The sequence below is a fragment of the Octopus sinensis genome, linkage group LG8 (assembly GCF_006345805.1).
Source record: "Octopus sinensis linkage group LG8, ASM634580v1, whole genome shotgun sequence".
Taxonomy (NCBI): Eukaryota; Metazoa; Mollusca; class Cephalopoda; order Octopoda; family Octopodidae; genus Octopus; species Octopus sinensis.
The window spans coordinates 585,469-600,531 of NC_043004.1; the positions used below are offsets into that span (position 1 = coordinate 585,469).

The window sequence follows — 15,063 nt, forward strand, 5'->3', positions numbered from 1 at the left end:
TCATCTTGTTTGTTGTTAACACAACGTTTCGGCTGATATACCCTCCAGCCTTCATCAGGTGTCTTGGGGAAATTTTGAAACTGGGTTCTTATTCCTAAGGTATTTTTCAATGTTGTCGTTGTTATTATTATTATTATTATTATTATTAAGGTCACTGCCTGGAATCGAACTTGGAATCTTGGGTTTACTAGCCAGACCACTACGGCATATGCCTGTGGGCATCTGGCGTAGTGGTGACCTGAATGATAATAATAATAATAATAATAATAATAACATCAACAACATCGAAAAATACCTTAGGAATGAGAACCCAGGTTTGAAATTTCCTCAAGACACCTGATGAAGGCTGGAGAGTATATCAGCCAAAACGTTGTGTTAACAACAAATAAGATGAGGACAAATATCCATCAAATGTAAATAATGTAATCTTGCATTATCTCAGCAACAAGATTTTGATGATCTGTATGTTTGTCTTTAGAATGAAATTGTAGGGTAGGTGTGAGAGGCAGGATCTAATCAGTTTGAACGAAAAACATGAATATTTGGGCCAGACATGGTCGGTTTAAATACTGAAAGGGTTAACCTTTCTTCCTTCTTGATTTGCAGAGTAATTGTCGAGCGTTAGTCAGTTCATGTGGAATCCCTGGATCAAATCCCCAGCTTGAAGTTTTGCTCCAGTGGATTGTTGCTTCATACATCCAAACTCCAGTTTTTATATGTTACACAAAGCAAAGTGAAAAACTTGTCAGGGTGAGTAAAGAACACTCGTTTATTCTGTAATGCTTCTTTTTTTTTATAATCTTTGGTGGGCGTGGCCGTTGCCAGTACCACCAAACTGGCCCTCGTGCCGGTGGCACGTAAAAGCACCCACTACATTCTTGGAGTGGTTGGCATTAGGAAGGGCATCCAGCTGTAGAAACTCTGCCAGATCAGATTGAAGTCTGGTTCGCCAGACCTCAGTTGAATCGTCCAACCCATGCTAGCATGGAAAGCAGACGTTAAATGATGATGATGATGATGATGTTACATGATCATGAGCAGACTATTGGATGTTGTTATACATCGCTGATCACTGTGCACTTTGCATTGTTTTAGCTTTTGAATGATGTCACTGCATTGGCTAGGTGAGCAGGCTAACACCTTCCCCTGATCAGGAGGCTAGTCCATTGCGGGTGTGACCCATTTACAGCTGAATGGATTGGAGCAATGCTAAATGAAGCATTTTGCTCAAGAACACAACACATTGCCCAGTCCAGGAATTGAACTCGGCATGTAAAAAGCATCATCCAAACGTGGCCGATGCCAGTACCCACTGACTGGCTCCTGTGCCAGTGACACATAAAAAGCACTATCCGAATGTGATCAATGCTAGGCCTACCTGACTGGCTCCTGTGCCAGTGGCATGTAAAATCCTCTCTCCAAATGTGATCAATGCCAGGGCCGCCTGACTGGCTCCTGTGCTGGTGGCAAGTAAAATGTACCCACTACACTCTTAGAGTGGTTGGTGTTAGGAAGGGCATCCAGCTGTAGAAACCTTGCCAGATCAGATTGGAGCCTGGTGCAGCCTTCTGGCTCGCCAGTCCTCAGTCAAACCTTCCAGTCAGTCAGGTGGCACAGACATCAGCCACACTCGAATGGTGCTTTTTATATGCCACCTTGTATTAATTGTTTGTTGGGACACCACCTGTGTGTGTGTATGTGTGAGTGTATACATGCATACATACATACAGGTGTGTGTGTGTGTGTAGAGGCATGTGTCTTAGTGGTTAAAGGTGTTGCACTCATGGTCGTAAGATTGTGGTTTCAGTTCCTGGACTGGGCGATGCATTGTGTTCTTAAGCAAAACACTTCATTTCACTTTGCTCCAGTCCACTCAGCTGGCAAAAGCGAGTAGTTTGAGACTGACCAGTGTCCTGTTTGGGGGGAGTAATATATATGTGCCACAGAATCTGAGAAACCAGCCTCGTGAATGTGTAACTTGCGAAAGACTTTTGATCCTTTGATATATTTACACACACACGCACACAAACAATATGTTTCCACAGTGGGATTGAATTAAGAACCATGAAGAGAAGCTATTCTTTTATTCCTCTATTTGCTTCAGACATTTGTCTGTGGCCATGCTGGAGCACTGCCATTAGTTGAACAGGCAGACATCCCCTCCAGACTTATTCTTTGTAAGCCTAGTACTTATTCTATCGGTATCTTTTGCTGAACCGCTAAGTTACGGAGACATAAACACTCCAACATATGTTGTGGTGGTGATGGGGTGGGGACAAACACACACACAAACATATACATATACACACACATATATATATATATATATATATATATATATATATATATACACGACAGGCTTCTTTCAGTTTCCCTCTACCAAATCCACTCACAAGGCTTTGGTTGGCCTGAGGCTGTAGTAGAAGACACTTGCCCAAGGTGCCACACAGTGGGACTGAACCCGGAACCATGTGGCTGGTAAGCAAGCTACTTACCACACAGCCACTCCTGCGCCTCTGTTTGCATATTATTTATAATTTCCCAGTTTCTGTAAGAAAACGATATTCTCTGTCTCAATGTTGTTTCTCTTTCATGTTTCAGTTTCCCGATGTGGTCAGCATTGTCCAAGCAAAGTGCTGGACTGTTGGTGATCTGATGTGTACTGTACATAAGTTCTGTAACCAGGCTCTTGAGCAGTTGGACTCTGAAGGAATAATTACATTAGATTTATTCGAAGAAGTCCTCATATCTGCCCATCGTTGTCGTCCTGTTCTTGAAATGTCTCCAGATGACGCCACTGTTATTGCTGAAGTGCCTACAAGCGATTCCACTGTTGTCAACCTGCCACTTGAATATGTCACCTCTAGCAACAACAACAACAATGATGATGATAATGGTAATGTTGTTCCGGCTGTATCCGAAAATGACCAAATCCTTCCTACCACTCTCCTCCCTTCTGAGAGTGATACAGTAATTGATGACGATCCTGACTGAATTCTTGCAGGAATGGATTGGGAGTTTTTAAAAAATTGTCACTGATAGTCAGAGGTTAAATTTTTTTTATCAGTTTTTTTTTTTTTTTTTTTCACCTTCCCACTGGCTCTGTTATGGTTGCTGCTTCTCAACTTCTTCTTTCTGAAAGTACCAAGATGCTATAAAGAAAGAAAGAAGATATAGAACCAAAACAAATATGAAAGCGAAGAACCACTTTGTATGTTCATCTTTGTTATGGATGTCCATTTTTTAGAGTAGGAGAGATAGACTGGAGTTGTTGCAATAAGGATGGGCGTATACTGTTTACCCCGTCCTTGATGTGTTGCTTAAGATTATTCTGTTACCTTTTGGGCGAAGGTACGTTGCTGCTGTTGCCACAGAATGTATTGTTTTTTTTTTTTCTTTTACTGTTGAAAATCCCTGCCGAGTCATTGTTTCCTGAATCCAGTTGCCAGTATGGTTGCATTTCAAGATAAAGATCCTGTAAATGTTTGAAAAAGAAGTGTTTAAGTTTGCGAACCAAATTTGTATGAAATCTTACTCTTGTCAGTAATGGAATGCTTTCAACTGAAAGTTCAAAAAGGGAAAAAAAATGGTTGGTACCAACAACCAGAATGTCTACTTAAATGTTTGTTTACCAAAAGCCTGTGTATAGTAAAACAAAATACAAAAAAAAAAAATCTGAAGAATTAACTTTCTATTTTCTTAATATGTTTATTTATTATTTTGTTATCTTTTATTATTTGAGTTTAGTGAACGAGAATATAGTTTTGTTGATCTTGTTTGTGTCTTGGACTAATTCTTGCTGCCAAAAATGGTTGTTTTGAATAAACACCTCTTCTCCCATTCCAAAAATAGATGAAAAAAAAAATGTAAAAAAAATTGCAAAATTTGCTATTCATAAAATATTTTGGATTATTATCACCTGACTAATTAATGCAAGTGATAATGATGATAATAATTGTGGAGAACTATCATAGAATTAAAAAACAAAAAATATACATATATTTTGCCTGTTTTTTTTTTTTAATTTGTATGTTTTATGATGTGTTTTCATGAGTCAGAACATGTCTATCACTTCTTAAAAGGCTACATTTAAAACTAGGCAGTGAAATAATTTAAGCTGTTTTGTGTCATCTCAACTTGAAAAAAACTTTTTTTTTAAATCAACCCTTCCCACAAAAAAAATTGAACTAAATTAAACTAAAATAAAAAGAAAAACAATAAAAATTCTTACCAAAAACGAAACAGCTGATCAGAGGGAAATATTAGCTGCTAGCTGAAACTATTTTATTTCATCTTCTCTCTCTAGTGTCTCGTTTAAAACCCAGTTGTATTAATAAATGTTTGTAATTGTAAAAGAAAAAAAAAGAAAAAACTGAACAACAAAAAATCTCTAATCAGTTTTAAATGTAATGAGAAGGTAAAACAGAATATATTATATTTTATGTTGAAGTTTTAAAACTTAGGCATTGTGTATGGAACTCCATAAATGAATAATTAAAACATTATTATTATTATGATTATTATTATTATTATTTGCGTTTTGAAGGAGTGGACACTTGTTTGTGGCTTGTAAGTTTTCTTTAGCATTTGTTTTATTAGTGTTCCAAATTTTGTTGGACTGCTCACTAAATAACCCAGCTCACTGCAAGCAAATTGAGCTGATTTGGTGGGAATTCTCCCTTTAACCCTTTCGTTACGAAACCGCCCGAAAAAAATTTTGGTTAATGTGACCAAGCCGCCCGAATTTACCTATTCATATTTAAATGAGAATATCAGAGCAAATCTCTTTAGCACATTCGTGAAAATACATATTATACTTCGTAAAGAGTTTAACTAGTTTTGTACAAAAATCGAAGTGTAATTTTAATTCCGTGAATTTTGGGAGATTTTTTTCCGAAATTTGTTCCTATTGTGTTTTCAAAATTTGTAATTCTGACAAAAAATGGATATGAATTTCATTATATCAAGCAGCGAGTCAGAATTCGAAGGATTTTCTACTGAAGACCTTCATAAATCTAACTCTATGACTGAAAAAAAAAAGCATGTGGTATTTGATAATGAATCTGATGTTTCATTTTCCGAAAGTGAAAACAGTGAATCCGAGATCTCCGACAGCGATAAAGAAAATGAATTGGCACCTGAATGGAGTGAAAATTGAAAAACTGTTTCTTTTCGGTGATTTTTCTGAAGAAACTGGACCAAGCCACAGACTTTCCCAGGAGAGTAAAGCCTTAGACTATTTCTTTTTACTTTTTCGAATGAGCCTATTTGAAATCATTACGGCGAAAACGAACCGTTACGCTAAACGTAAACAAAGCGAAAGAAAGGATACTTTGTGGTTTCCCATAACCTTAAATGAAATTAAGACTATTTTGCCATAAATATTATTATAGGTATCAGAAAGTTACCCAGAATAACAAATTCTATCGTAAAATTTTGTTGTATACCCAATTGAATATTAGCTAATAACCCATTTTCTATAGCGATGTTTGAACAAAATTTTAATAATTTTATATTTTGTTGAATTTACCTGTATCTACCTGCAATTAGAGTCACTTTGTGACAAAAATTATAGTATAGAATTGGTTGAGAACATTTTATTAAATTATCTTCCAAAATTCACGTTAATATATTGATAAATAAAAAAGTTATAGAGTTGTTTAATGAAACCAGACTAAATTTATGATTACGTTAGAAATTAATTGAAACACATAAGGGGTGTATTTTGATCAGAAATATAGTAACGAAAGGGTTAAGAGCGAATTTTAAGTTTTAGAATTGGAAATTTGATATTACAAAACAAAAATAAAATATCAGTATGGTTTCTTAAATCGAGTGATGGCTGTTGGAACAGCCGTTATGACATTGTTTTCCTACCACTAGTTGATGTGGTCGAGAGATGAAGCACTGATAACAGCAGCAACAAAAACAAGAGTAGCAACAAAAGCAGAAGCACGGATTCCACCACCAATGTGGAGGGCATATCAGCCGAAACATTGGGTTAACAAACAAGATGAGGACAAATATCCGTCAAATGTAAATAATGTAAATAATGTAGCGTCATATATATATAAACAATTTATAAACAAGGGCAAAAGAAAATTATTCCTATGCCAATATGCTGATAACAGACTTTTAAATTGTCAATTTGTACATATTATAATATACCCACTACAGAAATATATTGTGCTGAAATCGAGTGCAACGTAGTGGGTATATAATAATATGTGGAAATTGACAATTTAAAAGTCTGTTATCAGCATATTGGCATAGAAATAATTTTCTTTTGTCCTTGTTTATAATTTTAACCTTTGAAGATATTTTAATATGCTGCCACTTTTTTGGTGAAATTTTTTCTGTAAAAAAACTTCATCCTATATATATGTATATGATGATGGCCGTCCACTTGTGACCGAGGAAGACCATTGCTGACCTTAGGGACATTGTGCGCTCTGGGACTAACTTATATTTTACATTTGCGGCTCCGTTGGTGGCTAATGAGCCCTGCTCTTGACAAGCATACATGACTGCAAACATTGCAGACCAAGCTTTCCCCATTCACTATACAAGCCGTGCGCTTTCGCGGAGCTTGCTTAAGTTCTTCATGCTGGATACGTGCTCTCTCAAAAGTGTCGGTCCCCTCCTTCCTCTATCTGTGGCGATGACAGGCATTGCTCTCCCAGTCAGTGTCCTGTATATCACAGGCCTTTAATGAGGACTTGACACAGTCCTTAAATTGCAGCTTTGGTTTCTGCCAGAGTCTCCTTCCATTCACAAGTTCATAGAGCATCTGGTTAGGAATCCTTCTATCCTTCATTCTAATAAGGTGTCCGGTCCAACGTAACTGGTGCTTGTGCACCATCGCCTCAATACTCAAGATATCAGCTGTCCTCAGGATCTGTGTGTCTGGAATTTTTGAGGTCCAGCCAACATTGAGAATGTGTCTGAGACATTTCTGATGAAAGCGTTCAAGGACCCTTACCTGATATTTGTACAGAGTCCATGTCTCACATGAGTAGAGGAGCGATGTCAGTACACAGCAACTTTTGTTCTCCTTGCGATGCCATGTTGGGACCAGACATGAGACTGAAGAGACTGGAAGGAATTAGTTGCTTTCTGCAAGCTTGTCTACTACCTTCAGAATTGTTCCTTCAACCAAGATAGCTGGTTCTATATATGGATTTCCTGGTGCAGGCTGGAACATTACAACAGTCTTGTCCAGGCTAATGCTGAGTCCAAATGCCCTGCAAGAAGCAGAAATGCAATTCATGAGTATTTGCATGTCATCCACTGTATGAGTGAATAAGTCACAGTCATCTGCATAAAGGAGGTCACGAATAATAGACTGGGAAACCTTTGAATTGGCAGCAAATTGGCGAAGATTAAAGAGGCGGCCAGAGGATCGATATCTGACATATATTCCCAGAGATTTAACCTTAGCAAAAGCATGAGTAAAAGCAGCAGCAAAGTACAAAGAAAAGAGAGTTGGGGCAAGGATGTCACCCTGCTTGACACCATTCTCTACAGGAATGGGCCCACCATGGTACCACCAACATTGACCCAAGCCTCCATCCCATCATGAAATGATTTAATTATAGCTACAAAGTGATCCAGACATCCAAGTTTGCCAAGTATTTTCCACAGAAAGGCCCTATTTACAGTATCAAAGGCCTTTGTTAAATCAATGAATACCTGGACAAAATCCATATTCTGCTCATAGCACTTCTGCATCTGTCTTGCTGTGAAAATCATATCCATTGTCCCTCTACCAGATCGGAAGCCACATTGAGATTCAGACAGGACATCATTTACGAGACACCCATTCAGACGGGTAAGAAGAATATTTGCCAGAACCTTGCCAGCAGCTGATAGTAGAGCAATAACGCTGTAGTTACCACACATTGTTCTGGCTCCTTTTCCTTTATATAGAGAAGAATAATTGCATCCTTCCAGTCCTTAGGGATTGCACCATCCCTCCAGACTGCACTAATAAGTTCATGAAGGGACTGTGTAATGCAATTACCACCAAATCGCAAGACCTCAGCACAAATTCCATCCTTTCCAGGTGCCCTACCAAGATTCAATTTACTTATTGATGTCATCACTTCATCTATTGAGAGCGAGGAGTCTAAGGAGCCAATGATAGGTCTTTGTTGCGTAGTATCAATCACTGTTTCATCCACAACTGACTCATGGTTTAGGAGTTCAGAGAAGTGTTCGATCCAGCGACCTGTGATTTCTGTTGATTTAGTAAACTGAGTGGAAGACTCCTTGGGAAGCAAAGGAGCTGATGTGGAGCTCTTAGGTCCATAAGCTCGCTTCATAAGATGGTAAAGCTTCTTGCTGTCATTTGCATATGACACATTCTACCAGTATCCGAAGTTTGACAGTGTTTAGTTATAAAAAATTAATTTCTCAATCTGCCGTTCAAAGGAAAAAGATCCCTTTCTATGTTCATTTGGCTAAACTGTAGAAATTGTTGTTTTGATATTGTTAAAATCCCCGTATTTTGCCATGTTAATTGAAAAAAAAAAAAATTCGAAAAAGTGGAGTTGGGGTGGGTGGGTTACATTTTGAAAAAAAATTATTTTTTCACATATCGTAATCTCCAACATCTAAAATGTACGAATTCAAAGAAATTTCTTCAAAAAGAAATGCATTTTTGAAGGTGAGGTGCCGCACCGCATTGGTCGCCGAATATTATTAATGCTTCATCTGTCGATCTCAGATGAATGAAATAGCTGCTAAATCTCCCTCAAATCACATCCAACATCTTTTAAAAAAAAAAAAAAAAAAAAGGGAAGAAGGGCAAACTTGGGATAATGTAGGCCTTCTTTCAGAGATGTAAGGGATGGTCAGGGCTGGAACGTCTTTGATTCTAAATTTGCTCAAGCAGGGTTAAGCAGCAGCAGCAAATTAGCGTATGGCCTAACAAGGGAAACTACGCGGTCATTCAACATGCTAGAAATAGCAACCACAAGCTCACCCAATTCATATCCCACGGTCCTAAAAAGGGATATTTTTCATAATATTAAACAATGATAAATCTCAGAGCGAGTTATAAACAGTAGCGGTAACACAACGTGATGCATATATGCCATTTGAATATGGCTAACCCAAAAGGGTAGATGCTACTGTAGTTTGTAGCCCCAGGAAGACACCTCCTCCCGCTGGCTATAGACACACTATCTGTGTCCTGTCAGTATTTGTGAAGGGGAGTCATCCTCCCCGTCTTCAACACATGATACACACGTACCCGAATTTCAAGGTGTTTACCTTTCATCAGCGTGTGACAATCATGGTTGTCGACGAGAAGTCAGATTCCTTCACAAATACATATACTTTTTCCAGTGTCGATATGACACTGATATTGAAAAAGTGAAATCAAACAATGATAAATCTCAGGGCTACAAACTACAGTAGCATCCACCCTTTTGGGTTAGCCATATTCAAATGGCATATATGCATCACGTTTCATAATATTGTTTTAAATATACAAAAGGACGAGGTGGTCATGGCTAGAATTCCTTTCGTTATACGTCTGTTTGGTCAGGACTGAGTAAAATCTAAGCAGCAACAACAACAGTACTGAAATCGGTGTCACTGACATGCTAGTAATAGCAGTCAAATGTCCTTCACAGTAACTTTTACCCTTCAGAAAAAAAAAAGAGACGAATATATTGTGCAAGTCAATTCTGCTATACACTGGGACCTCACGTATTTAATATAGTGAGTTGACAAAAACCAAGATTAAATGAACATATCCATACAATTGTAGACAGAATCCTTCGAAGGCGGGGGTTAAATTTTTGTAAAAGTGAGGAAAAAAACCCATGTAAGGAAGATAACTCCAATAAACTTAATGAAGTTTTGAAAAATAAAGGAAAAGGCTGACTTTGGTGGAACTGAAGAGAATTAAATAGAACCATGCAGATCAAGAAGGAAGCATTTACGAGGTTGATTGACATGCTAGAAATAGCAGTTCAATTTCCCCCTACCGTCTTTAGAAGGGGCTCATTAGGTTATGTAGTGCGAGATATACTATTCTAGGAAAACACGAAGAGAAAAATGAAGATGTGTTGGTTGGCATGGCAAGGAGTTGGTGTATTTGAGGGTCATAAACAGACATTCGATCAGTTACTTTGGTGCTATGGATGTTCTTGAGCAGAACTCACTCAGCAAAAATAACATCGATTAAACTCGTTGGTGGACAAAAGGCTTCAGGCTCTTTACATTCAGAATTCAAACCTTGTCGGGATCGATAATATAAGTACGAATCTTGTTAAAATTCTTCCAACAATTTTAAAGTATTTCAAATTTTCACCAGCTTTTAGTTTTTTCAAACTTTCTACACTGATGCAATTTCTTTATTATTAAGTTTTAGAAAAAATAAGTACCTTATTTTCGTCATTAACATTCAAAAACTACATTTGTTTGAAAATAATTTGGTGAGATTTGAATTACTTCAAATCGTTGGAAAAATTTTAGCAAGATCCCTAAGTACTAGTTGAGCACTGGGTTCGATGCAGGCGACTAACCCCTCCCACCACAGAATTACAGGCCATACGCTTATATTTAACTGGCAGCTAAGCCCAGTTTCACCCGGTCTGTTTGGATGATGTGGCTGTTGTTGTTGTTATATATATATAATGTATTGAGTATTAAAGGAAGTAGTGAGTACTTAGTATGAAAGATTAAGAAAATGAGAGAGACTGAAACAACGTGTTAACGATACAAGATACTTTATTCGACTGCCGTTGTTGTACAAGTTAATTGTTTTGGCGGGAAACAAAGTGAAAGTCCTTTTATCAAGGGAGACAATGGGCGACGTTGATTGTTCATGTTTGTTGTGATGATTATATAACATCTTCCTTTTTTTTTTTTTTTTTTAAATTTTTTTTTATATCATCTGTATCTACAGGGAATAATTATTCGTCGTCCACTTTTTGTGGTTTTATTATTTGTAGTGTTGAATTCTGTAGTTGTGCTGTTTTTGTTTTTTCATGCGTGTTTGTTGACTTTGGAAATATATTTTCATAATCTAATTCTTCTGTTATGCGAACGTGTTCGTTTGTTTTAAGAATATGTTGTCTATTTCGTTTGACTGTATTTCCTTCCTCTGTTATTACTAAGTATGAACGAGGTTGCTCTAGTTTTTTAATTATTTTGCCCCTTCTAAACCAATTGTTGTTAAACTTAATTCTAACCGTGTCGTGTGGTTTTAACTCTGGGAGTTCTGTTGTAATGTTTGATTTCTTCTTTTCGTGAGGCCTGATACCAATTTTGTCGTGTAATATGTTTGGGAGATTTGTTCGCAATGTTCTATTCATTATTTGATTTGCAGGGGATGGTGCACCATTTTGTAATTTAGTCGTGCGTAATGCTAAGAGCGCTAACTGAGGTTCTTCGTCACTTTTGAATGCCTTTTTTAGCGTCTTTTTTATTGTCTGTATATTTCTCTCAACCATGCCATTCGCTTGATGATAATGCGGGCTTGTCTTCGTGTGATGAAAATGCCAATTTTTTGCAAATTTTTTGAATTCAGCCGAATTGAATTCTGGACCGTTGTCACTTACAACTGTTTGCGGAATTCCGAATTTAGCAAAAGTTTCTTTTAATTTTTTGATTACGGTTTTTGACTGGCAATCATTTATTTCGTGTAGATCAAAAAAATCTTGTTGTATAGTCAATAATTGTGACATACGAATTTCCAGACAGGTGAAATACGTCTGTACCCACTTTGGTCCATGGTGTAGTAGGTATTTCATGATTTATTAGTGGTTCGGCTGCTTGTTGATTTTTGTAGTCAATGCAGTATGAGCATGTGTTAATCATGTCTTTGATTTGAGCGTTAATGCCGGGCCAGTATATACATTCCTTCGCTCTCTCTATGCATTTTTCGATACCCATGTGTCCGGTATGTATTTCCTGTAGAGCTTCTCTACGTAATGACTTAGGTACAATTATTCTTGAACCTTTTAGAACGAGACCATTGACGATTGATATTTCATCACGAACGGATACGAATGGTTTGATGTTTATTGGTATTTTGTCTTTTGGGGGCCATTCTGTTCTTGTATATGTGACGAGTGTCTGTAGAGACGGGTCGTCTGCAGTGGCTTCTTTATACTCTTTTAATTTAGTGTCGGTTATGGGGTAATTTTTTATTACTGCATGAATGTGCGATTTCATATCTTCGTCTGATACTTCTGGAGTATTTTGCTCAAGGTATGCACGTGATAGGGTATCTGCAACAATTGATTCTTTACCAGGTATGTGGTTTAGGTCAAAATCATATCTTTGTAATGTTAGTAGAAATCTTTGGATTCTGGGGGGGCATTAGTGATCGATTTTTTGAATATTTGCTTCAACGGTTTATGGTCATTTTCGATTCTGAAATGAGTTCCGTATATAAACTGATGAAATTTCTTGCATGCGAAAACTATACTGAGAGCTTCGCTCTCTATCGGACAGTAGTTTTGTTCCGCTTGAGTTGTTGCACGAGATCCAAACGAAACAGGTAGCCATCTTTCGTTGTGTTTCTGCTCAAGTATCGCTCCGAGCCCATGCTTACTAGCATCTGTAGTTATTTTTATTGGTAGATCTGGATCATAAAATTGTAGCACTGGTTTTCTGGTAATCATTTCTTTTAGCTTTTTTATTGCTTCGATTTGTGGTTTGTCGAATGACCATAACGTGTCACTCTGTAGAAGCTGGCGCAATGGTGCTGTGACTTCGGAGTAATTAGATAAAAATTTACATAGGTAATTTGTCATACCTAGGAATCTTTGTAATTCTTTTTTACTTGTTGGCAGTGGCATGTGAATGATTGCTTGTACCTTGGTTGGATCTTGTTTTATCCCTTCGCTGGTTAATATATGCCCAAGGTACTTGATTTGTGATTCATAGAAGATACACTTTGATTTATTTAACTTTAATCCGTGCTTTCGGATTCGATCGAAAACTTGTTGTAGTCTATTTGTGTGTTCTTCTAAAGTGTTGGACCAGATTATGATGTCATCCTGTGAATTTCTTGCTCCTTCTATGCCCTCTATTATTTTTGAAATTTCTTTTTGGAAAACTTCACTGGCGCTGTGAATTCCAAAGGGTAGTCGTGTGAAGCGATACCTTCCAAAAGGTGTGTTGAACGTTAAAAGATGGGAGCTTTCTTCGTCAACTGGAATTTGCCAGTATCCATTAGATGCATCGAGTTTTGAAAAATATTTTGGGTTATGCATTTGTGCAAAAATGTCCTCCGCTGTAGGGAGTTTGAAATGTTGCCTTTTTATGGCTTTGTTTAGATTCTTGGGGTCTAAACAGAGTCGGAGTTTTCCGTTGGCTTTTTCAACGATGACTAGGGAATTTACCCAGTCTGTAGGTTCACTAACAGGTTTTATGATATCTAATTCTGTCATTCTTTTTAATTCTTTGTTGAGTTTTTCTTTTATAGAAAAAGGAACCGATCTTGGTGGATGAATTACAGGAGTTATTTGTGGATCCACTGTGATATGATGTGTTATTGACAAAGTGCCGATTTCTCCGAAACAGTCTTCATATTTTTCTAATATGTCGTTTGTGTTCGACGAATTTATTTTTGAAATTCTCTGAATTAGGTTCAGATCTTTAGCTGTCTTTGCATCTATAACTGCGTGCGAGTTTGTTTTTGCAACAATGAATTTTATTTGCTTTGATAATTCTTTGTATTTAATGACTGCTGTGCATTTTCCTAGCACTTTTATAGCTGTGTTATTATAAGCTGATAATCGAGTTGAAGTTTTTTGCAGTTGTGGTTTTGGAATTATATTTCTATATTCTCTGAATGGCAGTACGGTTACGTCTGCTCCTGTATCTATTTTGAATGTTACATTCGAGTTGTTCACTTTTAGTTCGACCGTCCAAATGTCTTTTGGAGTCTTGAACTTTTCGATTTTGTGCACGCGGGAATTATTTGCAGTGATCATTTCGAGTGCATGTGTATCGTCATCTGATTCATCGTCGATATGTATCTCTACTTTATGTACAAATTTTCTTGATTTGCACATTTTTGCATAGTGTCCTTGTTTCTTGCATTTTTCACATGTCTTGTGAAATGCTGGGCATTTATTTCTTTTGTGATTATAACCACAATAGTGACAGTTAGTGACGTAGTGTTGACTTGGCGCTTGAAACTTCGCGGGCTTTCTGTCACTTCCGCCTTGTTCGTTTTGATGTCTGGATTGCATATGGCGGGTTATTTGGGTTTTGGCGCCTTTTCTGTCGTGTTGACTATATACCCTCGAGATTTCGTTATCTCTTGTTTCGGATGTGGCATTTAGCATCCTTGATTGGAGTCGTGTTTGCTCTGCACTCTGACCTGCTTGAATTGTTTTTTGTAGGTCTAAATTTGGTTCTCTCAATAATCTTTCTCTTAATCTCATGTCTCTGATTCCACATATCAGAATATCTTTGGTGAGACTGTCTGTGAGGTTGCCGAATTCGCACTGTTGTGCCTTTTGGCGCAACTCTACTACGTACTCATCGAATTTTTGATGTTCCGCTTGTCCACATGTGAAGAATTTGTGTCTTAGGAAAGTTATGTTTTTCCTGGGTTCACAATATGCATCGAATTTTTCGATTACTGTCTGAAGGTTCATTTCTTCGTCGGGTGAATCGAAATCCAGTGTGGAATGGATATCTCGGCCTTTAGAACTGATGCAAGTTAAAAACATTGAAGTTTTTACTTTGTCTGGCTTCATGTCACTTTCTGTTGCTATCAAAAGAGATTGAATTCTTTTTTCCACTTTTTCCATGCTGCGGCTAGATTTTCCTGATTAAAGTCTAGGTCTTTTGGATGCGGTAAATTTTCCATTTCGTCTTTGAAGTATGATTTCAACTTCTTTTTTCCTTTGGTTTCTGTATTTTGGGTTCTTTTAGTATTCTGACACCATGTTGTTGTTATATATATATAATGTATTGAGTATTAAAGGAAGTAGTGAGTACTTAGTATGAAAGATTAAGAAAATGAGAGAGACTGAAACAACGTGTTAACGATACAAGATACTTTATTCGACTGCCGTTGTTGTA

General features: G+C 37.3%; 1 protein-coding gene across 1 annotated transcript in view; it reads left to right on the forward strand.

Moving 5' to 3' along the window:
• LOC115214898 overlaps window positions 1-4,355 on the forward strand; it is a 45,847-nt gene extending 41,492 nt beyond the window's left edge. Inside the window, exons 11-12 of the mRNA XM_029783934.2 lie at window positions 607-750; window positions 2,602-4,355. Of these exons, the coding sequence (XP_029639794.1) occupies window positions 607-750; window positions 2,602-2,994 (537 nt within the window). The 3' untranslated portion in view covers window positions 2,995-4,355. The remainder of the gene's footprint in view (window positions 1-606; window positions 751-2,601) is intronic.
• Window positions 4,356-15,063: the final 10,708 nt, after the last annotated feature.